General features: G+C 64.3%; 1 protein-coding gene across 1 annotated transcript; it reads left to right on the forward strand.

Annotated features, from left to right (window-relative positions):
- Positions 1-2,425: 2,425 nt before the first annotated feature.
- On the forward strand, positions 2,426-5,049 carry GPER1 (G protein-coupled estrogen receptor 1). The gene is made up of 4 exons (XM_062185539.1): positions 2,426-2,471; positions 2,571-2,710; positions 3,715-3,850; positions 3,950-5,049. Exons 1-4 carry the CDS (start codon positions 2,426-2,428, stop codon positions 5,047-5,049), a joined length of 1,422 nt encoding a protein of 473 aa, XP_062041523.1.
- The last annotated feature ends 21,696 nt before the right edge of the window (positions 5,050-26,745 follow it).

The following is a 26,745-nucleotide window of genomic DNA, read 5'->3' on the forward strand; positions in this document are numbered from 1 at the left end:
CCCCAGCACTTGGCCGGGGCTCCCAACCCTCCCCAGCACTTGGCCGGGGGCTCCCACACCTCCCCAGCACTTGGCCGGGGGCTCCCACACCTCCCCAGCACTTGGCCAGGGGCTCCCACACCTCCCCAGCACTTGGCCAGGGGCTTCCACCCCTCCCCAGCACTTGGCCAGGGGCTCCCACACACCCCCAGCACTTGGCTGGGGGCTCCCATACCTCCCCAGCACTTGGCTGGGGGCTCCCACACCCCTCCCCACTAGCACTTGGCTGGGGGCTCCCACACCTCCCCAGCACTTGGCCGGGGGCTCCCACACCTCTCCCCACTAGCACTTGGCTGGGGGCTCCCACATCCCCCCAGCACCTGGCCGGGGGCTCCCATACACCCCCAGCACTCGGCCGGGGGCTCCCACCCCTCCCCAGCACTTAGCCGGGGGCTCCCACACCCCTCCCCAGCACTTGGCCGGGGGCTCCCACATCCCCCCAGCACCTGGCCGGGGGCTCCCACACAGGCCCCACCAGCACTGTGAGTTCCTCATCCTGGGGGAGCTGGGAGACGAGGCTACAGGGACGCTTCTCTCCGGGAGGCGCCCGGGACAGCACGCTGCGTGTACAGTGCGGGCCGCAGCCGGGGCCTCGCTGCCTCACACGCCGGCGGAGCCAGGCCACGCCGGATCTGGAGAGCCGAGAGCGTGGATGGAGGCACCCTGGGTGCGCGGGGGCAGCCACGAGGCGCAGGCTGGCGAGAGTGAGGATCAGCTATTTTTACATGTCATGCCTTGGCTATTTCAAGGCTTGAAATTGTATTTTATTTATTTAATTCAAGAGGAAGTTGTGTTTTCTCATGACTCATTCTTTCAAAATGCCGTCTCGGGCATTTTAGTGCTGAAACCCTCCCGACTTCATAGAGCATCCGAGGGAATGGGCATCCGCCCAGCGGTCAGGCGCCTGCATCCCGCGCGGGGCACCTGGGTCCACGCCCTGGCCCTGGCTCCTCGCAGGCACGGCCTGGGAGGCAGAGGGGATGGCTCCGGTGGCTGGGTCCCTGCCGCCCACCTGGGAGACCTGGAAGGAGCTCCCAGCTTCCGCTGCAGCCCCGGCCCCGGCCCCGGCTGTTGCAGACGTCTGGGGAGTGAACCAGCAGATGGAAGATCTCTCTGTCTCTACGCCTCTCACATTAAAAATACAGCATTTCTAAGAGCAAACCCGTTTTCTATTTTATCTTTCAAAAAAAAAAAAAAAAGTAGCACACCCTGGAATCAGGCCTCCTGCAGCGGGCGGAACTCCAAATGTTAGTGTTTTTCCATAAAAACAGCACCGCGTTCTCTGCCTAAAACGATGTGCATGTCCCAAAATCCGTACCAGAGACTTTAAATCACCCTCGCCCAGAACACCTCACAGCTCTCGTCCACAGGCCCGGCACAGAACTGTGCCCGAGAGGGCGGCAAGGGGCTGGGCGGAGCAGTGGCAGCACACCGGGGCTCCGGGAGCCGCCTGCCCGGGCCACAGCCACCGTGCTCTTCACATGCCAGCTCACAGCTGCACGACGCAGGCACACGGAGTGTAACACACCGGCTGCCGTCTGGAGCTGCCCGACACCCTCTCAGGGACCTCCTCCGTCCCCTGGGGCAGCCTGGCCCACCGGTGTCCAAAGCCGAGGGTGGGGCCCTTGGAGGAGGCAGCCAAGGCCAGGCAGGTCGGCCCCTGGGGCCGTGGGGAGACCTCAGTCCCAGGCACTGCAGCAGGTGCACTCACACAGCTTCTGGGGCAGCCGGGAGGGGCCGGGGAGCCGGATGAGGACTCTCAGGGCAGAAAAACTCCAATCCCTGGGCTTCTGCCAAATCTATGTTGTTTCCTGGGCTGAAGTTTCTGCACACATCTGTGACATTCACAAGCTACACTGTTTACGTGCTATTCACACGCTACTGTGTTAACTTAGGACACCCAGTGCTCCGCTCATTTCAACGAGAGGACGGGTCATCCTCTCCCAGGACGACACCTACCACAGCCTTCAGGCTGGGAAAGAGCCGCGGCAGGGAAATGCCCGGAAAACCTCTCTCTGGGGACTGCGCTCGCGGCCACAGGCGGCAGGAAAAAGGGCCAGCAAAAAAGTGGTTAAAGCCGCGCACGGAGGCGCCCTGTGAGAGCCAGGCGGGCCAGGGCCTGGGAAGTCTATAAAGCCAGCGGCCAGCGCCGCCAGAGCCCGGGAGCCGGGGCCAGACAGAGCAGGCCACTGGGGGGTCCTTCTGCTCAGTGTCCCCGCACGGGACCACCTGCAGTGAGGTCACAGGTGCGACTCCAGCCCCAGGGCCAGAGACAGGCGGCTCAGAAGCGCGGTCAGCCAGCAGCACCCAGCCCGACACAGGTAAGACCTGGTCCCCACCCTGGGGTCTCGCTGGGGCACTGGTCCTGCAGGGCTCATGACAGGACATGGGTGTGCAGTACCAGGGCACTCTGGGGGGAGGAGGCGCCCCCTGTGAGTCCGCCCCCCGCCCCAGACACAGCCCACTGGGACAAGCAGTGGGACAACACAAGGACCTGAGGCGCTGCCGCACCCCGACTGGGCTCCCCAAAGACCCACCGCACAGGAAGGAACGAGCGCTGCCCCGGCCCATTCCACACGCCTCGGAGGCCGAGGCTCTCTGTGCTCAGCTTCCTCTCGGCTGGCTCTACTGCTCCCACAATTTCACACCGAAAGAGCAGAACCAGGACTCGGTATCGTCTTGAGGAGAAACCACAGCCAGAGCCCTCAGCGTCACGGACGGTCCCTCCGGAAGACGAACACGGAACACAGAACCCCCAGGAGCGCCAGGCAGAGCTGCCGGGACAGGCGTGGGCCTGTCCCGTCCCTTCCTGGGCAGCGTCCAGGGAGGCTCAGCCTCCCCAGCCCCCAACGACCTCGAGGGGAAGGAACCTGCCACAAGGGCACAGCAGGTCGGCGTCTGGGGTAGCTCTTGGCAGGGGTGGGAGGACCCTGCCCCGTGCACGGGGAAGCCATCGGGGGAGTGGCAGGACCACGCACACCCGGCCAGGCCCTGCAGGAGGCTCGGGGCCCAGGCTCCACGCTGCAGACGGCATCGCGGAGCCCGGCAGGCTTGATGGTGGCGCTGGGTGTAGGAGCAGCCCCACTCTGCTCCTCCCCCCTCGCTCGGTCTTGACTCCGAATGCAGCGCCAGCGTTCGCCCTACGGTGACGAGAAGGTCCCATCACACGATGCCAGCCCCACCCCCCACTTCCAGGACAGCCGGTTCTTCCCGACAGCTGCTCCGACGAGCTGCCTCCTCTCCCAAGTCCTCGCCTCCACTGCACTCCGGCTCCACGGGGCCTGGCGACAGGCTGCTTTCCACGCCCATCTCTCCTGCTTCCCTGCACAAGGCCCGGCCCAGCCCTTCTCCCACGTCACGCCCGTCACCTCGCCACAGACCCAGGCCAGGGCCCTCGGTGTCGCGGCTGACGCCCACAGCCCCACGCAGGGCCTGGCCCGGCACCTGGCCCAAGCTCCTGACTCTTCTGCTGATGCCCCCCTGTGGCAGCGGTGATGGCTCCCGTGTTGGGGAGCTGGCCTGGGCTTCTGGCCCCTGTCACAGGCATCTGGGGGGGAGAGGGGAGCCAGCCACTGGAGCGCGCCCTCTGCCCTCAAACAAGTGAGTTTTCTAGAATTTGTGACAAAAGCCTGGCCCAAAGAAGAGGCTGAATCCTCTCCCCTCTGCTCCTCGCAGGTGCTCCACGACAGGAGGCTGCCCGGGCGCAGCTCAGAACAGGGCAGACGGCCCTGCCGGCCCAAGGTCACCAACACCGGCACCGGGGGCCCCTGCGGCCCGCACGGCCGCAGTGCCCACCCCGACGCGCTTCCTGGTACCAATGTGCGGCTCACCTCTCCGAGAAGCCCCTCTCTGCCTGAAGATGGACTCGCTGTCTAAAGATCTCTCCGACCCCTTTGGCAAATCCTGAGAGCGGCACAGCGTGCGGTCCATCCGGGCACCATGCAGCCTGCCGCTGCCAACGACACCTCCGCGGAGCTCAACCTGTCGCAGCCGGTGCCGGGCGCCGCCCTGGGGAACCAGACGGGCCTCTCGGAGCACCAGCAGTACGCCATCGGCCTGTTCCTCTCCTGCCTCTACACCATCTTCCTCTTCCCCATCGGCTTTGTGGGGAACCTCCTGATCCTGGTGGTGAACATCAGCTTCCGGCACAAGATGACGGCCCCCGACCTGTACTTCATCAACCTGGCGGCCGCGGACCTGGTGCTGGTGGCCGACTCGCTCATCGAGGTGTTCAACCTGCACGAGCAGTACTACGACATGGCCGTGCTCTGCACCTTCATGTCGCTCTTCCTGCAGATCAACATGTACAGCAGCGTCTTCTTCCTCACCTGGATGAGCTTCGACCGTTACATCGCTCTGGCCAAGGCCATGCGCGCCGGCCTGCTGCGCACCAAGCAGCAGGCCAGGCTGAGCTGCGGCCTCATCTGGATGGCCGCGGTCTCGGCCACGCTGGTGCCCTTCACGGCCGTGCAGCTGCGGCACACGGAGGAGGTCTGCTTCTGCTTTGCGGACGTCCGCGAGGTGCAGTGGCTGGAGGTCACGCTGGGCTTTGTCATCCCCTTCGCCGTCATCGGGCTCTGCTACTCCCTCATTGTGCGGGCGCTGGTCAAGGCCCACAGGCACCGCGGGCTGCGGCCCCGGCGGCAGAAGGCCCTGCGCATGATCTTCGCCGTGGTGCTCGTCTTCTTCATCTGCTGGCTGCCCGAGAACGTGTTCATCAGTGTGCACCTGCTGCAGCGGGCGCAGCCCGGGGCCGCGCCCTGCACCCAGTCCTTCCGCCACGCCTACCCCCTCACCGGCCACATCGTCAACCTGGCCGCTTTCTCCAACAGCTGCCTGAACCCCCTCATCTACAGCTTCCTCGGGGAGACCTTCAGGGACAAGCTGAGGCTGTACGTGGAGCAGAAGACGAACCTGCCGGCCGTGAACCGCTTCTGCCACGCCGTCCTGAAGGCCGTGGTCCCCGACAGCGCCGAGCAGTCGGAGGTGAAGCTGAGCAGCGCGGTCTGAGGCCTCGCTCGGGGGCCCCCGCGGGGTGCTGCTTCAGCCCCTCTGTGCCCTGGCCAGGGCCACCCTTGGGGCGACTAGGGAGCCCCCCTGCAGGCCCTTCTCCACATGCATGGCTCCTGCTGCAGCCCAGGGATGCCCGTGTGCCCCTCAGCTCCTGTCTGCACGCACTGTCCAAGGCCGTGACAGGGACAAGGAAGGCACTCGGTGCAGCAGAGCCACGAGGCTGCCCGCACCTGGACACAGAGCGTGCTCCACGGGGTGTGTCCAGGCCTGGGACCCTGACCTGGGGTGAGAAGGAAGCAGATTGCTCTGCTGGGCCCTGGGCACGCGCTTCACCGCCCCTCCCGATATCCCCCAACACCGCAGGAGGCGGGCCGGGTGGCCGCAGCTGTGCAGAACCCAGGGAGCTGTGGGCACGGGGGTGGCCGCCACAGCCGGAGCGCTCCCACGAGTGTGGCTGAAGGGCTGGCCTCTGCAGAGAGCAACCATGCAGACTGTGTCACAATGTAACTCCTCATTAAAGTGCGTAGAAAAGGAAATGGCCGCCCGCACCTTTCTCCCAAGCGCTCCGCGGAGTCCCCTCCGGGAGCTGTGTGCCCGGGCGGGAGGCGCTCCTTCCTCACCAACACTCCGACCCGGGGCTCCGGCCGGCTGTGCCCCGGCACTGCGGTCTGGCATTCGGGGATCACCGCCGGCTGGGAGCCCCGGTCCTTCCTGACTCAGGAGATCTGTGCAGAGCCCACCACACGGGGAGCCCTGGGGTGAGCGGGCTGAGCCCGAGCCAGCGCCGGGGCTGCTTCCCTCCAACGCGACGATATTTCCACCAGCGACAATCAGGTTACAGGAACAGCCCAGCCAGCATAGACGGAGGATCTGGGAGAGCCGGGGGGGGGGGGGGGGGATGATGGGGAGAGGCCGACGCCCACCACCAACCAAGCAGAGACCTCCCCCCACCGCACTCAGGAGTGTGTGCACTGCCAGTGCGGCTGCCTGGGAAACGGGGGAGACTTGGCCCAGGCGGTGGCGGCACGGCGACATCTCCGGTGCCTCCCGTCCCAGCCGGGCTTGCTTCCTGGTCACACGCCCCAGCTCTCAAGCCCCACGCCAACAGCCTCCTCCAGGTGGCTCCCAACAGTGACAGGGCAGGGACAAGCGGGGAAGCCCCAGGGGTGCCAGCAAGGCTCACACACGCTGTGTCACACGGCACCCAGGCTCACACACGCTGTGTCACATGGCACCCAGGCTCACACACACTGTGTCACACGGCACCCAGGCTCACACACGCATGCTGTGTCACACGGCACCCAGGCTCACACACGCTGTGTCACACGGCACCCAGGCTCACACACGCTGTGTCACACGGCACCCAGGCTCACACATGCTGTGTCACACGGCACCCAGGCTCACACACGCATGCGGTATCACACGTCACCGAGCTCACACACGTGTCGCACGGCACCCAGGCTCACACACACATGCGGTATCACACGGCACCCAGGCTCACACACGCTGTGTCACACGGCACCCAGGCTCACACACGCTGTGTCACACGGCACCCAGGCTCACACACGTGTCACATGGCACCCAGGCTCACACACGCTGTGTCACACGCACCGAGGGGACGTCCCCAGCTGAGGCACATGCGGGGAGCCTTCCCTGTGCCCCCAGCCTCCCGGTACAGACACCTCACCTATAGCCCTTGCTCTGGAAAGGGGGGGAACGTCAGATGATCCCCCGGCCCCAAGTCCCCCAGGACAGGACAGCCCCTCCCTGCAGGATGCACAGGGCCCCGGAACCACGGCTGCACACTCCGACAGGCAGCAGCTCTGGGAAGTGCTCAGTGCTGGTGACAGAAACGACCCCCCACCACCACCGCAGAGCACCCGTCTGCACACAGACCCCATAGCGCAGTCCCCTGGCCTGGACAAGTGGGGAGGGACAGCGGTCAGAAATGACCCCCACCACCACCACCGCAGAGCGCCCGTCTGCACACAGACCCCATAGCGCAGTCCCCTGGCCTGGACAAGTGGGGAGGGGCAGCGGTCAGAAATGACCCCCCACCACCACCGCAGAGCACCCATCTGCACACAGATCCCACAGCTGTGCCTGGACAAGTGGGGAGGGGCAGCGGTGGAGCCCAGCATCCTGACCCTCCAGCCAGGAGGGCCGGGCCGGGGACCACAGCCCCGTACGAGAGCCTGCCCCACTCAGTCCTCCACAGAACGAGTCAGGAGCAGAAGCTGGGTCCCCACAATCCACTCGCAGCCCCTGGTCCCTAAGAGGCAAGAGTCGGGTGGGGCTGCAAAGCTGGGGAGCTCCCCCATCCTCTGTAACAGTCGCGGCGTGCAGGAGGTCCGGGGGTGCAGGGGCCTCCTCCGCCAAGCGCCCCACCCCCATCCCCGGGCAGAGCGCACGGCGGGCTCCCTCCCTGGAGCAATCCAACAACGTCCTGAGCTGGACAGCGGGGGCAGCACCGCCCTGCGGGTCAGCCCGGGCACGGCTGCCCTGAGAGCCAGGGCTCCTGCAGAGGGCACAGCCCAGGCCAGCACCCAGCAGGCTCCACGCGCACTCCCGCCCGTCTCAGCGCTGGTCTGGGAGCTGAGGCTAACTGCGCTGCTCTCGGCAGGACACCGCGAGATACAATGAAGGGTTCCTGCAACAACGCTGTGGAAACCCCGCGAAGGCTCTCAAACCCGGGTGTGAGCAGCGCCCGGGAGCTGTCGTGGCCCTGCCCACGTGAGACCACGCCTGCTCGTGGTCTGCTCTCTGTGGCGCGGGGGTGAGCCTGAAACTGCAATGTGCTGGGCTGGGCAGGTCAGAGGCCAGCAAGGGGGCAGCAGAGAAGGAGGGGCACAGCGGAGCCCCACGGGAGTGGACGAGGGCGCTGGTTTAAACCGCAGGTTTCTGATCGTCTGTCTACACAGGCCCTGGCTCTGGTCCAGAGAGTCTAGAATCCAACAGAGAAACGCGGGACTCGGGGGACACCAGCCTGCACAGTCGCCTGGAGAAGCAGCCGACGTGGACAGAGGAGCCCAGAGCACGAGGCTCTGCAGGGAAAAGGCAGGGCCCAGAACCAGGGGGCTCAGGCCCGGGCCCACGGATGCCACTGGCCAGGGCCGGGGCAGTCGGAGCCTCAGGGTCACTGAGTCCATGGAACGAGGGGTGATGGTTGGCACAGCAGAACACCTGCCTCCATGCCTGGGCCGACTCCCCGTCCCGCTGCTCCCGCTCACTTCCTGCCGACGAGCACCTGGGAAGGACCAGTGGACACCCAGGCTGAGCTCTGGTCCACCCTGGATGTTGTGGGCATCTGGGAAGTGAGCCAGTGCATGGAAGATCTCTCTCTCTCTGGCTTTCAAATAAAAAGAATCCATGAGTCCATTCCAACAATAAACAGATACAAATAAATACAACTTAACCCCAAAGCACCACAAACAGCAAATGAAGTAACAGACGGGGCCTGGGCGAAGGCGGAACCGCTGCCTCCGGCAGGCACGGTAAGACAGGCGCGGCCGAGCGTCTGGATGGAGGAGGTCAGTGCTCGGCCCGCAGAGCCAGACGCCCCCAGCCTCGGCACAGGCAGGCCCTGCACGGGGCAGCCGTGTCCAAACCACCATCAAGGGGACGGCTGGGGCCGCTGGCCCGAGTCTGTGAGAGGCCGTGCGCCCGAGGCTGCCTGGGAGGCAGCAGCACCAAAGCCCAGGCAGGGCCGGGGGCCGGGGCACACGGACGGCTTCCTGTCAGGAGTGACGGCGCCAAGCCAGGGACAGCGCAGCAACCTGGCAGGCCCAGTACGGACCAGGCGGCCTCCACCAGAAGCAAACAATGCTACGAGCGCATCACAGGCTCCTGACAGCACGGTACACGGGTACACGGGGTGCACACGGCAACACGCATGAAGGCCCCTCAGCCGAGGATCAGATCCAGCACACCCTGCTCACGCTCATGCAGTGATGTGCACACCCACACACGAGTGTTCACACTCACATCCACACTGCAGTGTCCACACCTACACACTGCAGTGTCCACACCCACACTCCAATGTCTACACCCACACATCTCCAGTGTCCACACCCACACATCTCCAGTGTCCACACCCACACACGAGTGTTCACAGTCACATCCACACTGCAGTGTCCACACCCACACATCTCCAGTGTCCACACCCACACACGAGTGTTCACACTCACAGCCACACTGCAGTGTCCACACCCACACATTGCAGTGTCCACACCCACACTCCAATGTCCACACCCACACACTGCAGTGTCCACACCCACACATCTCCAGTGTCCACACCCACACACGAGTGTTCACAGTCACATCCACACTGCAGTGTCCACACCTACACACTGCAGTGTCCACACCCACACTCCAATGTCCACACCCACACACTGCAGTGTCCACACCCACACATCTCCAATGTCCACACCCACACTGCAGTGTCCACACCCACACATCTCCAGTGTCCACACCCACACACGAGTGTTCACAGTCACATCCAAACTGCAGTGTCCACACCCACACACTGCAGTGTCCACACCCACACACTGCAGTGTCCACACCCACACTCCAATGTCCACACCCACACACTGCAGTGTCCACACCCACACACTGCAGTGTCCACACCCACACATCTCCAGTGTCCACACCCACACATCTCCAGTGTCCACACCCACACACGAGTGTTCACAGTCACATCCACGCTGCAGTGTCCACACCCACACACTGCAGTGTCCACACCCACACATCTCCGGTGTCCACACCCACACACTGCAGTGTCCACACCCACACTGCAGTGTCCACACCCACACACGAGTGTTCACAGTCACATCCATGCTGCAGTGTCCACACCCACACACTGCAGTGTCCACACCCACACTCCAATGTCCACACCCACACACTGCAGTGTCCACACCCACACACGAGTGTTCACACTCACATCCACGCTGCAGTGTCCACACCCACACACTGCAGTGTCCACACCCACACTCCAATGTCCACACCCACACACTGCAGTGTCCACACCCACACATCTCCAGTGTCCACACCCACACATCTCCAGTGTCCACACCCACACACGAGTGTTCACACTCACATCCATGCTGCAGTGTCCACACCCACACACTGCAGTGTCCACACCCACACTCCAATGTCTACACCCACACTCCAATGTCCACACCCACACTCCAATGTCCACACCCACACACTGCAGTGTCCACACCCACACTCCAATGTCCACACCCACACACTGCAGTGTCCACACCCACACATCTCCAGTGTCCACACCCACACACGAGTGTTCACACTCACATCTATGCTGCAGTGTCCACACCCACACACTGCAGTGTCCACACCCACACTCCAATGTCTACACCCACACTCCAATGTCCACACCCACACTCCAATGTCCACACCCACACACTGCAGTGTCCACACCCACACTCCAATGTCTACACCCACACTCCAATGTCCACACCCACACTCCAATGTCCACACCCACACGCTGCAGTGTCCACACCCACACTCCAATGTCCACACCCACACTCCAATGTCCACACCCACACACTGCAGTGTCCACACCCACACATCTCCAGTGTCCATACCCACACATCTCCAGTGTCCACACCCACACACGAGTGTTCACACTCACATCCATGCTGCAGTGTCCACACCCACACACTGCAGTGTCCACACCCACACTCCAATGTCCACACCCACACACTGCAGTGTCCACACCCACACATCTCCAGTGTCCACACCCACACACGAGTGTTCACACTCACATCTATGCTGCAGTGTCCACACCCACACACTGCAGTGTCCACACCCACACTCCAATGTCTACACCCACACTCCAATGTCCACACCCACACTCCAATGTCCACACCCACACACTGCAGTGTCCACACCCACACTCCAATGTCTACACCCACACTCCAATGTCCACACCCACACTCCAATGTCCACACCCACACTCCAATGTCCACACCCACACGCTGCAGTGTCCACACCCACACTCCAATGTCCACACCCACACTCCAATGTCCCCACCCACACACTGCAGTGTCCACACCCACACTCCAATGTCTACACCCACACTCCAATGTCCACACCCACACTCCAATGTCCACACCCACACTCCAATGTCCACACCCACACGCTGCAGTGTCCACACCCACACTCCAATGTCCACACCCACACACTGCAGTGTCCACACCCACACATCTCCAGTGTCCATACCCACACATCTCCAGTGTCCACACCCACACACGAGTGTTCACACTCACATCCATGCTGCAGTGTCCACACCCACACACTGCAGTGTCCACACCCACACTCCAATGTCTACACCCACACTCCAATGTCCACACCCACACTCCAATGTCCACACCCACACACTGCAGTGTCCACACCCACACTCCAATGTCTACACCCACACTCCAATGTCCACACCCACACTCCAATGTCCACACCCACACTCCAATGTCCACACCCACACGCTGCAGTGTCCACACCCACACTCCAATGTCTACACCCACACTCCAATGTCCACACCCACACACTGCAGTGTCCACACCCACACATCTCCAGTGTCCATACCCACACATCTCCAGTGTCCACACCCACACACGAGTGTTCACACTCACATCCATGCTGCAGTGTCCACACCCACACACTGCAGTGTCCACACCCACACTCCAATGTCCACACCCACACACTGCAGTGTCCACACCCACACATCTCCAATGTCCACACCCACACACTCCAGTGCTCACACACACACACGCTCAGTCCTGAAACGGTGCACTGGGCGTCCGGCCGCCTCTGTGTCCAGCCCAGCTCCCCACTGATGTGCAGCCGACCTGGGCAGATTCTGGGGCTCCTGGCTTTGGCCTGGTTCTATCCTCTCTGCTTTTCAAATACAATGGAAATAATTTTAAAAAAGGAAAACAGATGAGGTGCCGCCACACATGAACGAAGTCCAAGACCGTGTGCAGAGGCAGCCGCCACACACGGAGGCCCTCGTGCTGTGAGACAGACAGCAGGGGGCGGCGCCGGCGCTGTGCGCCGAAGGGGAAGCCTCCACCTGCAGCACCAGGATCCCACGTGGGCGCGGGTTCTGCCCCAGCTGCCCCTCTTCCAGGCCTGCTCTGCTGTGGCCAGGGAAAGCAGGAGGATGGCCCAAGTGCTTGGGCCCCTGCACCCGCATGGGAGACGTGGAGGAAGCTCCTGGCTTCAGCCCGGCTCAGAACCAGGCATTGTAGCCAACTGGGGCGTGAACCAGAGGATGGGAGATGGGAGATGGGAGATGTCTCTCCCTCCCTCTCTTCTTCCTTCTATCTCTGCCTTTCAAACAAATAAATAAATAAATACAAAAAAAAAAAAAATGTAGCAGGTTGGCAGCTGCCAGGGGCCACAGGGAGCGATCAGAAAGGCAGGGAGAACGCTGTGAAGTCAGATGGCGGTGCCGGTGGCACAGCACACGGCCGCAGTGGACGCCACAGCCGAGAGCACTCGCCAGTCCGTGTCCCTCGGGGCACACGCGCCGTCCAGCAGCCTGAGACTTTGCTGGGGACGGAGGAGCTGGGACGCCACACCAGCCTGACCTCTGAGTGGAGTCCTCTCTCCCGACTCACTGTGCCAATGTGCACTTCAGTTCCTTTCCCCCAGCGAAAAGCTGGGTATCTGGGGTGTCTTTTTATTTTGTTAAATATTTATGTATTGTATTTGAAAGGCTGAGTTACAGAGAGAGAGAGACAGAGAGAGAGAGAGGTCCTCCATCTGCTGGTTCACTCCCTGGATCAGCCAGAACTGTGCTGATCCGAAGCCAGGAGCCAGAAGCTTCTTCTGGGTCTCCCACAGGGTGCAGGGGCCCAAGGACTTGGTCCATCTCCCACTGCTTCCCAGGCCACAGCAGAGAGCTGGATCAGAAGTGGAGCAGCCAGGGCAGAACCAGCGCCCAAGTGGGATCCTGGTGCTGCAGGCGGTGCGGCTTTACCTGCTATGCCGCTGGCCTCCTGGGCTGTCTTTCAATACAGTTTTTTAATTTACAAAACAGACAAGAACTTCAGGAACAACTGAAGCTGGCTTTTACAAACTCACTCACTGGGAGGCTCCGAGGGCAGGGCAGGCCGGTCCTCCCCGGGCTGAGCACCCTGGACAGGAAGCTGGGGGACCCCGGACAGTCAGAACACTGAAAACCACCCCGCTGTTGCCCGCCCACGGCTCTGGGACACTTCCGCGGAGACATTTGCTCAGAACTCCAGAAACCAAGCACCTGACACCAAGCTACTCTGTGTCACCCGTTCCCCTGGAGAACACTGGGGGCCCCGGTGAGGGAGGCCAGGCACGGGGCCAGACGCAGACGCACACACGCAGACCCAGTGTTTCTGCCTCTCCTCCGGGTCAGGGAAACGTTCTGGCTGCATCCGAAGTCAGCAGCTGAGATCTGGGGAGACGAGCCTCTGCCCCAGAGACCACTGGACCCCTCCCCGAGACCTGGACCTCAAGTGCGGGGGTCGCTCTGCCCCTGAGGTTTCTGGAGGGCGAGAGTCAGCCAGGCCAGCTAGTCCCAAACAAACAGCACAGGCAGGGGTGGGGGGGCCCTCTCCACTGAGTGCTCTAACCTGCCTGGCTCAGCACAAACTACAGCCCACCACCAAGTCGGCCGGGAACAGGCCCTGGGGCCAACGGGCAGGGCAAGGCACCCCTGAGGGGCATGATGGGCCAGTGGCCAGGTGGGGTCCTGCACGGCCCCTCCGCAGCCAGACGGCCGAGGCTGCCAGGACTGCCCACAGGCACGGCACCAGCTCCGGTTAGAAGGCGAGTGTGTGCACCCAGCCACAGCTCAGCCACGCCCAGCCCTGTGCTGTCAAAAGGTCAGCTGCCCGAGCTGAGCGGTTGCTGCCATTGTCCAGTGGGTGGGGAGCCAGTCTGGGCGCCGTGGTTTTGTCAAAGCCAGCAGAGCACAAGACAAAAGTACAGGGAGGCCCCCCGAGCCCACATGGGCTGGGTCCCTCGGAGACTTATCGCCAGGGATCAGGGCGGGTCCACGGAACAGGAACACCCACAGATGTAAGGTGGCCCAGAGACAGAGTACAGTCGGGCTCCCACGCCCATCACCTGGCCCCACACGAGGCCTGGGCCGCTTGCTTTGCCTTTGGCTGCCTGGTTCCACTTTTCACCTGGAACCTGTCTTCCCTGCTATGACCTAAGTCCCATCAAGAATGTACCTGCTCCTCCGGGGCCGGCAATGGGGCATTTCAGGCAAAGCCTCCGCCAGCAGTGCCAGCACCCTGTATGAGAGCTGGTTCACGTCCCGGCTGCTCCACTTCCCATCCAGCGCCATGTTGATGGCCTGGGAAAGCAGTGGAGACGGCCCAAGTGCTTGGGCCCCTGCACCCACGTGGGAGACCTGGAGGAAGCTCCTGGCTTCAGCAGGCCCAGCACTGGCTGCTGTGGACATCTGGGGAGTGAAGCAGCACACGCAAGCCCTCTTCCTCTGTCTCTCCCTCCCTCTAACTCACAATCAATCTTGGGGGACAAAATGCACCTGCCCGGCACAGATCTGCATGGCTGAGGTCTTCAGTGGGCACGCTCCACACACGCACACGGCCACGCTTCTGCATCCTCACCACCCCCTGCAACAGCGCTGAAGGCCACAGCCCCAGGTGGACACTGCCCGCAGGACAACGACCGGCAGCTTCCTTTGCTGTCAAAACCCCATGCCCACATGAGCACGGGCACAGCAGGCGCAGCGCCAGCTCACCTGTCACCCTCCACCCGCACCCGCCGCTGCACCAGCTCAGCGGTGGTGGCTGCCAGCCAGCTGCCAGAAGCTGCCTCAGCAGAGACCCCCGGCTGCGAGGCCGGAAGCCGCAGCCCGAGTGTCCGGCCAAAGGCTGGCTCCAGAGCAGGGACGCGGAGCCGGCCACGCACAGACCTGAACGCTCTGCACAGGGCGGTGAGTGCGTGCCCAGGCCGCCGTCTGCCCATGTGCCACACTCCCAGGTGACAACAGAGTACGAGTGACGTGGACCCTATCACCTTCCAGTCTCCAAGGAGGCGTGTGCACACACACGTGTCTACACAGGCAACGAAACGCCACTCAAATGCACCTGACGACTTGAAAAGCTGGCCCACGCCCAGGCAAAGGCAAACCGTGGGCACTCACCGCTGGCAGGATCACCGTGCAGGGACACTGCGATGTGGAAGCTGCTCCTAGCACGGCTCATCCACACCTTGTGACTTCCCCTGCACCCCAGGGACAGCCTGGACCTGGAGAAGCATCTAACACAGAGCACCTTGGGGGCCACGGCTGCAGGCTCGGCGTGCGGGGTACAGTCAGCTGTTGTGTGGGTGGCGCCGTGGCAGGACCCGGGGCAGGCCCCAGGGCTCAACACCTGCTGAGCGCGGGTGAAGAGGCCCACCCCAGAGGAGCCCCAGGCCGCCGCAGCCCTGGACGACACCCCGACCAGCCTCCGTGAGCAGCTCGGCTTCGGCGTCGGGCCAGGGTTCCTGACGCACACAGACTGGGGATTGGAGCCACTGAAACTCGCAGGGACTTGTCACACGGGGTCTGTCCAGCAGCGATGAAGACTCTGCAGTTCCGCCCAGGGAAACCCGTGCACGCGTGCCACGGGGCCAGGTGCCAGAGCGCTCAGAGGGCACCACTTCTGTCAAGCTGGAATGACTCCCGCCAGAACGGATAAACTCGGCAAATTCATACACCAAGAAATGGACACTACAACAGCTACACACAACAGCACAGACACAACCCACAGAGAAACTGGGGCTGGTGTTGTGGCGCGGCGGGCTACGCACGGCTGGCTGATGCCGGCTCCCACGTGGGAGCACCCGCTCGAGTTACAGCCAACACGCCCTAGGAGGCAGGGCAGAGGACCCGAGTGCTCGGGGGAGACCAGGACAGTCTGGGCTCTGTTGTGGTGTGGCGGGCTACGCACGGCTGGCTGATGCCAGCTCCCACGTGGGAGCACCCACTCGAGTTACGGCTAACACGCCCTAGGAGGCAGGGCAGAGGACCCGAGTGCTCGGGGGAGACCAGGACGGTCTGGGCTCTGTTGTGGCACGGTGGGCTAGCCCACGGCTGGCTGATGCCGGCTCCCACGTGGGAGCACCTGCTCGAGTTACGGCTAACACGCCCTAGGAGGCAGGGCAGAAGACCCGAGTGCTCGGGGGAGACCAGAACGGTCTGGGCTCTGTTGTGGCACGGTGGGCTAGCCCACGGCTGGCTGATGCCAGCTCCCACGTGGGAGCACCTGCTCGAGTTACGGCTAACACGCCCTAGGAGGCAGGGCAGAGGACCCGAGTGCTCGGGGCCCACCAGCCACGTGGCAGACCAGGACGGTCTGGGCTCTCGCTCAGCTGTTGCCACCGCGGTCATTTGGGGACTGAACCAGCGCACAGAAGACATCTCCCATGCTTCCCTTGTTCCTTGTTGCTCTGCCTTCCAGATAAATAAACCTTTGCAGAAACACTAACGTGCCCCGTGGATATGAAGATCAAACACAAGCAAAGCCGCACTGTGCTCCTTGGGAATGCGCCCACAGCGAGAACGGGGCTAGCGGACTCAGCGCTCCAGCTGCGCCCACTGCCGGCCCTGGGCGCGGTCTCACTGAGCTGCTCCAGTCTCCCACCCCTGCATCCTACAACGGGAAGGAGGGAAGGAGAGAGGTCCACCATGTTTTACACCCTCTGTAGCCATAAATGAAACCTTCTACCTGAATCCACTGCTGAAGTCTAACACTCTAGGCCAAGCTAGAATTTGTTGATTTTTAAAAAAATTATTTGAAAATTAGAGAGATCATCTATTTGCTAATTGAATCCCCAAGTGGCCATATCAACTGGGGCTGGGCCAGTATGAAGCCAGGAGCCAGGAGTTTCTTCCAGGTCTCCCACGTGGGTGCAGGGGCCCAACTACTTGGGCCGACTTTCACTGCTTTCCCAGGCCATCAGCAGGGAGCTGGATGGGAACTGGAGTAGCCAGGACTTGAACCAGGGCCCATTTGGGACGCCGGTGTCGCAGGCGGAGGTTTTACCTGCTTCGCCACAGCACCAGCCCCCACGCTAGAATTTAATACCACCGTCACTTTCACTACTAAACACAAAGGTCTCGCTTCCTCAGTGAGACCATGGGATATTTCAGGCCACATCACAGCTCCCCTATGGCTGCCCCGACACGTGAGTACATGCTAGGCCTCAGACCACACCTCGGCTCCCCTACAGCTGCTCCTGACATGTGAGTACACGCTAGGTGTTAGATGTGTGACATCAGTGGCATTAGACGCACAGAGACAGAAACTTCGTTATGTTAATTGCTTTTGTATTTATTTGAAAGGCAGAGATACAGAAATATTGAGACAGACACAGCCTGAGATTCCCCCAACTGTTGGTCCATCCCCCAAATGCCTGTGATGGGGTGGGGGGGGGGGCTGGCCAGGCTGAAACCAGGAGCTCCACCTGAGTCCCCCACATGGGTGCAGGGGCCCAAGCACCTGGGCCATCACTGCTGCCGTCTCAGATCGTTAGCAGGGAGCTGGGTGGGATGCAGGGTGGCTGGGATTCCAACCAGAGCTCTGATATGGAGCTCAGCACCTGAGCACCAAACGCTCGCTCCTGGAAGCCTCGGGAAGAGGATGGTGCCGGTCCTGCCTCGCCGGGAACAGCCTGGGGTAGGGCATCTCCCACCGGAGGAACACACACACTGTCCGCAGGGCAGACAAGGCGGGGGGCACTGTCTCCCACCCCGCTGACGACGCTCACACTCCTGAACCCCAAAGTTCCAGAGTCCCCTGCACAACGGCTCACGGTGGTGTGGTCACCCTACACTTCTGCTGCTCTGCCCCTGGCTCTCCAGGGAGCTTGGGATGGATCCTCCCACCCCAGCTCACGGCTCAGCCCACAGACACCCACGGCACCCCCAGCTCATGGCTCAGCCCACAGACACCCACGGCACCCCCAGCTCAGCCCACAGACACCCACGGCACCCCTAGCTCAGCCCACAGACACCCACAGCACCCCCAGCTAAGCCCACAGACACCCACGGCACCCCCAGCTCATGGCTCAGCCTCACAGACACCCACGGCACCCCCAGCTCATGGCTCAGCCTCACAGACACCCACAGCACCCCCAGCTCAGCCCCACAGACACCCATAGCACCCCCAGCTCAGCCCACAGACACCCATGGCACCCCCAGCTCAGCCCACAGACACCCACGGCACTCCCAGCTCACAGCTCAGCCCACAGACACCCACGGCACCCCCAGCTCAGCCCCACAGACACCCACGGCACCCCCAGCTCACAGCTCAGCCCACAGACACCCACGGCACCCCCAGCTCAGCCCACAGACACCCACGGCACCCCCAGCTCAGCCCACAGACACCCACGGCACCCCCAACTCAGCCCCACAGACACCCACGGCACCCCCAGCTCACAGCTCAGCCCACAGACACCCACGGCACCCCCAGCTCATGGCTCAGCCCCACAGACACCCACGGCACCCCCAGCTCAGCCCACAGACACCCACGGCACCCCCAGCTCAGCCCACAGACACCCACGGCACCCCCAGCTCACAGCTCAGCCCACAGACACCCACGGCACCCCCAGCTCAGCCCACAGACACCCACGGCACCCCCAGCTCAGCCCACAGACACCCACAGCACCCCCAGCTCACAGCTCAGCCCACAGACACCCACGGCACCCCCAGCTCACGGCTCAGCCCACAGACACCCACGGCACCCCCAGCTCACAGCTCAGCCCACAGACACCCACGGCACCCCCAGCTCAGCCCACAGACACCCACGGCACCCCCAGCTCACAGCTCAGCCCACAGACACCCACGGCACCCCCAGCTCACGGCTCAGCCCACAGACACCCACGGCACCCCCAGCTCAGCCCACAGACACCCACAGCACCCCCAGCTCACAGCTCAGCCCACAGACACCCACGGCACCCCCAGCTCACGGCTCAGCCCACAGACACCCACGGCACCCCCAGCTCAGCCCACAGACACCCACGGCACCCCCAGCTCAGCCCACAGACACCCACGGCACCCCCAGCTCAGCCCACAGACACCCACGGCACCCCCAGCTCAGCCCACAGACACCCACGGCACCCCCAGCTCAGCCCCAGACGCCCATGGCACCCCCAGCTCAGCCCAGATGCCCAGAGGCATCGGAGGCTTCCTGTTCCCCTCTGCTCCAGAAGTGCAATTCTGCCCTAAAAACTCTGCCCTAAAAATCGAGTTTAATTCTCCGGTGATGGACACAAGCAAACTAGGAAAATGGAGACTGCACCTCGTGGAAATGATTTACGCCGCGCAGAGCCCTGCCTCGTGGAGATAAATAAATTGCTTCTCCTCTCTGATTAACACGATGAGCTCCAGGCGCCCTGCGCGCTGTCGGGCGGGCACAAGTGCCAGGTAGCGGAGCCCCGCACAGGGCTGCCTGCCCCCAGCCAGTCTGCCCGCACTCCGGGAGCCCAGCGTCAGCCCCTTCCACGGCATCTCAGGAGCCCCGAGGTCAGCACTGAATAGACCCCGCCCCCGTTAGCTTTCTGGAATACAGCTCCACAGGGCCTAAGCCTCAGGAACCCAGATGACCGACGGGTAGGGGCCGTGCTGTGTGGGCAGGACAGTGTGCACCTGGGTCGCCGCTTACACAGCACAGGCCACAGGGAGGCTCAGTGCAGGGGGACACCCTGCCTCCACGGGGGGCACGTCCCTGCGGGACCAGGACAGGGGCAGCGGGCAGCAGTGGCTCAGCAAGGCCGGGGGAACGCTCGCGTGGGCAGCCACGAGCTCACAAGGAGGCCCCACGCGCACTGGGCGTCCGGGAGGAGCTGCCCACCCTGGGCGGGCATGAGCACACACTTGTGTGCACACAGCCCTCACGCACCCCCTCTGCACGCACCCAGCCCACCAGGCGGATGAGACGCCGCACAGGGCTAGGACGGACGCCCTGCCTCTGCCTGTGAGACCTCTCTGCAGGGCAAGTGCAGCTGGCTCAGTTCACGGCACCGGCCCCCGCCGCCAGCGTCCTCCACGCCGTCCTAACTGCAGGGACAGCCCCTGTTCTGGCAGCGTGAGACGGCTGGCCAGGAGCCGCCCCACCTGACGTCCATCAGACGGAGAAGCCCAAGACCCCAAACTCGGGCCCCCTTAGCTCTGGTGTTCCCTGCTCACCACAGCAGGCGCTGTGCTCTCTCGGGGTCTGCCACGACCTGGGACAGGTGCACGGCTCCGCCTCACGGGGTCTGCCCGACCTGGGACAGGCGCTGTGCTCTCATGGGGTCTGCCCCAACCTGGGACAGGCGCTGTGCTGCCTCACGGGGTCTGCCCCGACCTGGGACAGGCGCACGGCTCCGCCTCACGGGGTCTGCCCCAACCTGGGACAGGCGCACGGCTCCGCCTCACGGGGTCTGCCCCGACCTGGGACAGGCGCACGGCTCCGCCTCACGGGGTCTGCCCCGACCTGGGACAGGCGCTGTGCTGCCTCACGGGGTCTGCCCCGACCTGGGACAGGCGCTGTGCTGCCTCACGGGGTCTGCCCCGACCTGGCACAGGCGCTGTGCTGCCTCACGGGGTCTGCCCCGACCTGGGATAGGCGCACGGCTCCGCCTCACGGGGTCTGCCCCGACCTGGGACAGGCGCTGTGCTGCCTCACGGGGTCTGCCCCGACCTGGCACAGGCGCTGTGCTGCCTCACGGGGTCTGCCCCGACCTGGGATAGGCGCACGGCTCTGCCTCACGGGGTCTGCCCCGACCTGGGACAGGTGCACGGCTCCGCCTCACGGGGTCTGCCCCGACCTGGGACAGGCGCTGTGCTGCCTCACGGGGTCTGCCCGACCTGGGACAGGCGCTGTACTGCCTCACGGGGTCTGCCCCGACCTGGGACAGGCGCTGTGCCGCCTCACAGGGTCTGCCCCGACCTGGGATAGGCGCTGTGCTGCCTCACGGGGTCTGCCCCAACCTGGGATAGGCGCAGGGCTCCGCCTCACGGGGTCTGCCCCGACCTGGGACAGGCGCTGTGCTGCCTCACGGGGTCTGCCCCGACCTGGGACAGGCGCTGTGCTCTCACGGGGTCTGCCCCGACCTGGGACAGGTGCACGGCTCCGCCTCACGGGGTCTGCCCCAACCTGGGACAGGCGCACGGCTCCGCCTCACGGGGTCTGCCCCAACCAGGGACAGGCGCACGGCTCCGCCTCACGGGGTCTGCCCCGACCTGGGACAGGCGCATGGCTCCGCCTCACGAGGTCTGCCCCGACCTGGGACAGGCGCTGTGCCGCCTCACGGGGTCTGCCCCAACCTGGCACAGGCGCACGGCTCCGCCTCACGGGGTCTGCCCCGACCTGGGACAGGTGCACAGCTCCGCCTCACGGGGTCTGCCCCGACCTGGGACAGGCGCTGTGCTGCCTCACGGGGTCTGCCCCGACCTGGGACAGGTGCACAGCTCCGCCTCACGGGGTCTGCCCCGACCTGGGACAGGCGCTGTGCTGCCTCAAGGCGTCTGCCCGACCTGGGACAGGCGCTGTGCTGCCTCACGGGGTCTGCCCCGACCTGGGACAGGCGCTGTGCTGCCTCACGGGGTCTGCCCCGACCTGGGACAGGCGCTGTGCTCCTCACGGGGTCTGCCCCGACCTGGGACAGGCGCACGGCTCCACCTCACGGGGTCTGCCCCGACCTGGGACAGGCGCACGGCTCCGCCTCACGGGGTCTGCCCCGACCTGGGACAGGCGCACGGCTCCGCCTCACGGGGTCTGCCCCGACCTGGGACAGGCGCACGGCTCCGCCTCACGGGGTCTGCCCCGACCTGGGACAGGCGCACGGCTCCGCCTCACGGGGTCTGCCCCGACCTGGGACAGGCGCACGGCTCCGCCTCACGGGGTCTGCCCCAACCTGGGACAGGCGCTGTGCCGCCTCACGGGGTCTGCCCCGACCTGGGACAGGCGCACGGCTCCGCCTCACGGGGTCTGCCCCGACCTGGGACAGGCGCACGGCTCTGCCTCACGGGGTCTGCCCCGACCTGGGACAGGCGCTGTGCTGCCTCACAGGGTCTGCCCCAACCTGGGACAGGCGCTGTGCTGCCTCACGGGGTCTGCCCCGACCTGGGACAGGTGCACAGCTCCGCCTCACGGGGTCTGCCCTGACCTGGGACAGGCGCTGTGCTGCCTCACAGGGTCTGCCCCAACCTGGGACAGTTGCACGGCTCCGCCTCACGGGGTCTGCCCTGACCTGGGACAGGCGCTGTGCCGCCTCACGGGGTCTGCCCCGACCTGGGACAGGCGCTGTGCCGCCTCACGGGGTCTGCCCCGACCTGGGACAGGCGCGTGGCTCCGCCTCACAGGGTCTGCCCCGACCTGGGACAGGCGCTGTGCCACCTCACGGGGTCTGCCCCGACCTGGGACAGGCGCACGGCTCCGCCTCACGGGGTCTGCCCCGACCTGGGACAGGCGCTGTGCCGCCTCACGGGGTCTGCCCCAACCTGGGACAGGCGCTGTGCTCTCATGGGGTCTGCCCCAACCTGGGACAGGTGCACAGCTCCGCCTCACGGGGTCTGCCCCAACCTGGGACAGGCGCTGTGCTGCCTCACGGGGTCTGCCCCGACCTGGGACAGGCGCTGTGCTGCCTCACGGGGTCTGCCCCGACCTGGGACAGGTGCACGGCTCCGCCTCACGGGGTCTGCCCCAACCTGGGACAGGTGCTGTGCTGCCTCACGGGGTCTGCCCCAACCTGGGACAGGCGCTGTGCTGCCTCACGGGGTCTGCCCCGACCTGGGACTGGCGCACGGCTCCGCCTCACGGGGTCTGCCCCAACCTGGGACAGGTGCACGGCTCCGCCTCACGGGGTCTGCCCGACCTGGGACAGGTGCACGGCTCCGCCTCACGGGGTCTGCCCCAACCTGGGACAGGTGCACGGCTCCGCCTCACGGGGTCTGCCCGACCTGGGACAGGTGCACGGCTCCGCCTCACGGGGTCTGCCCCAACCTGGGACAGGTGCACGGCTCCACCTCACAGGGTCTGCCCCGACCTGGGACAGGCGCTGTGCTCTCACGGGGTCTGCCCCGACCTGGGACAGGTGCACGGCTCCGCCTCACGGGGTCTGCCCCGACCTGGGACAGGTGCACGGCTCCGCCTCACGGGGTCTGCCCCAACCTGGGACAGGCGCTGTGCTGCCTCACGGGGTCTGCCCCGACCTGGGACAGGCGCACGGCTCCGCCTCACGGGGTCTGCCCCAACCTGGGACAGGTGCACGGCTCCGCCTCACGGGGTCTGCCCGACCTGGGACAGGTGCACGGCTCCGCCTCACGGGGTCTGCCCGACCTGGGACAGGTGCACGGCTCCGCCTCACGGGGTCTGCCCCGACCTGGGACAGGTGCACGGCTCCACCTCACGGGGTCTGCCCCGACCTGGGACAGGCGCACGGCTCCGCCTCACGAGGTCTGCCCCGACCTGGGACAGGCGCACGGCTCCGCCTCACGGGGTCTGCCCCGACCTGGGACAGGTGCACGGCTCCGCCTCACGGGGTCTGCCCGACCTGGGACAGGCGCACGGCTCCGCCTCACGGGGTCTGCCCGACCTGGGACAGGTGCACGGCTCCGCCTCACGGGGTCTGCCCCAACCTGGGACAGGTGCACGGCTCCGCCTCACGAGGTCTGCCCCGACCTGGGACAGGCGCTGTGCCGCCTCACGGGGTCTGCCCCGACCTGGGACAGGCGCACGGCTCCGCCTCACGGGGTCTGCCCCAACCTGGGACAGGTGCACGGCTCCACCTCACGGGGTCTGCCCCAACCTGGGACAGGTGCACGGCTCCGCCTCACGAGGTCTGCCCCGACCTGGGACAGGCGCTGTGCCGCCTCACGGGGTCTGCCCCGACCTGGGACAGGCGCACGGCTCCGCCTCACGGGGTCTGCCCCAACCTGGGACAGGTGCACGGCTCCACCTCACGAGGTCTGCCCCAACCTGGGACAGGTGCACGGCTCCACCTCACGAGGTCTGCCCCAACCTGGGACAGGCGCACGGCTCCGCCTCACGAGGTCTGCCCCAACCTGGGACAGGTGCACAGCTCCGCCTCACGAGGTCTGCCCCGACCTGGGACAGGCGCACGGCTCCGCCTCACGAGGTCTGCCCCAACCTGGGACAGGTGCACAGCTCCGCCTCACGAGGTCTGCCCCGACCTGGGACAGGTGCACGGCCACCTGGACTCTGGGGCAACCAGGGAGCAGAGGGTCGCCCTGTCTGGAACAAGCCTGGGGGAGGTGGGCCCCATGAGGTACACGCCCACCCTACACAGGACACTGCATCTGTGAGGTGGGAGCCCCTGCTGGTCCCCTCTCCCCTCCTGCCTGGGCCACAGAGGTCTGGAGGGGCAGACAGCCCAGCAGTTCTGAGCCCAGGGTCCCTCACATATCAGCCCTTATTTATTTATTTATCTGAGAGGCAGTTACAGATGCGGGGGAGGGGGAGGGGGAGGGGGGAGAGACGGAGAGGGGGAGAGAGGGAGAGAGGGAGGTCTTCCATCTGCTGGTTCTCTCTCAAATGGCCACCATGGCTGGGGCTGAGCCAGGAGCTTCATCCGGGTCTCCCATGCAGGTGCAGGGGCCCAAGCACTTGGGCCATCTTCTACTGCCCTCCCAGGTGCACAAGCAGGGAGCTGGATGGGGAGTGCAGCGGCCGGGACTGGGACCAGCGCTCGGTACGGGAAGCGGGCGCCAACCCGCTGCAGCACAGCACTGGCAACAGGACCAGAGCCTAGAGCAGCAGCCGTGAGCACAGCAGCTCAACACCGAGAAGCCGACGGGCTCTGCGGGCCCACACGCACCCAACAGCGGCCCCTCCGCCCTGGAGTGGACACTGCCGCTGGAGACTGCCCGGCACAGCGGGGCCCACAGCAGGAGGCGCACGCCGCGCCTGGGAAACCGGCTTCAAAGCGGCAGCTGTTTTTCCAGCTGCGAAGGCTCCATCCTGGGAAATCTTCATCCCATGACAAAAATAATTCTGAAAAGACTGCACAAACACAGGCCGCTGTCCACGCGGTACAGGGAGCGTCCCTGAGCGCACCGTCCAACGGGCCAGGGCCCGCGGCGTCCACTCAGAGCCGAGACACACACTCGAAGGCCCCACACAGGCTCAGGCAGCACAGGTGCCCAGCGCAGTCCTGAGCTCACTGGAGACACAGGTTCAACAGTGCAGGGCAGGGCAGGCCGCGGAGCCAGCACCCGGGAAGGCCTGCAGCCCCTGGAGCCCCGGCTTCACACACCAACAGCTGACCATGGCTGACCCTTCCAACGACGAGACAAAACACAGGTTCACCAGGAGACCCCGGCCTGGCTCTGCCGCCGGCTGTGGGCACGGTGCCTCCACACTAAAGGGAGAATCCGGTCTTGGGCTCCCTGGCTACTGCGGGAACAGGGAGCTGACGCCTGATGGGACACCGGAGGACAGCGGCTGTGCAGCCCGGCCGGCCTCGTGCAACCCAGGCATCGGAAACGTGACTCACTCTCAGAAGCAACAAAAGGACGAAACACAGCGAGCCCACTGAGCCCGCCCGCGGGTCCACAGCCAGCCCCTCGCCAGTCCTGCTTCAGAGAACGCGGGAAAGGGGCCGACGTGGCGCCCTGAAGACACCCACACCCCACGTCCAAGTGCCTCAGAGCCCCGGCTGCTCTACTTCTGATCCAGCTGCCCGCTAGCACGCTGGGAAGTGGTGGCTGTTGGCCTGAGTCCGTGGGAGACCAGATGGAGTCCACCCTGGCTGCTGGGCCATCTGAGAAGGAAACCAGTGGATGGAAGCACGCTCCGGCTCCCTCGCTCCCTCCCCTCAAAACAAATTTTTTTTTTTTTTTTTAATTTATGAGAGCCAGTTACAGAGAAAGGGAGAGATCTTCCACCTGCTGATTCACTCCCCAAACAGCTGCAATGGCTGGAGCTGGGCCAATCCAAAGCCAGGAGCCAAGAGCTTCTTCCTGGTCTCCCATGTGGGGGCAGGGGCCCAAGCACTTGGGCCATCTTCCACTGCTTCCCCAGGCCATAGCAGAGAGCTGGATCAGAAATGGAGCAGCCAGGACTTGAACCGGCATCCATATAGGATGTTAGCACCACAGGCAGAGGCTTAACCTACTATGGCTCAGCGCCAGCCCCTGAAATGAATCTTAAAAAAAAAAAAAAAAAAAAAATACTGCACTCTACAGAATTCTCAAAGAACGATATAAAGATTCTAATGTCATTTTTCATCTCTCCGTCAGCCGAGCTTTCCACCCAAGGAGGACATGTACAAATTCTGGGCCGGCATTGTGGCAGAGGTTAAGCCGCAGCCCGTGCTCCTGGGAAAGCAGTGGAAGACGGCCCAGTTCTAGGGCCCTGACCAACCCCATGGGAGACCGGGACGGAATTCCAGGCTCCTGCTTCAGCGGGCCCAGCTCTGCCGTGGCAGCCATTTGGGAAGTGAACCAGCAAATGCAAGTTCTGTGTGTCCCTCTAGCTGTCACTCTGACTTTCAAATAAGTCATTAAAAAAATTCAGTATCTAAAAATATATTCTGGGCTGGCGCCGGCAGCTCACTTGGCTAATCTTCCGCCTGCAGCGCCGGCACCCCAGGTTCTAGTCCCGGTCGGGGTGCCAGATTCTGTCTCAATTGCTCCTCTTCCAGCCCAGCTCTCTGCTATGGCCTGGGAAAGCA

The sequence above is a fragment of the Lepus europaeus genome, unplaced genomic scaffold (assembly GCF_033115175.1).
Source record: "Lepus europaeus isolate LE1 unplaced genomic scaffold, mLepTim1.pri SCAFFOLD_468, whole genome shotgun sequence".
NCBI lineage: Eukaryota > Metazoa > Chordata > Mammalia > Lagomorpha > Leporidae > Lepus > Lepus europaeus.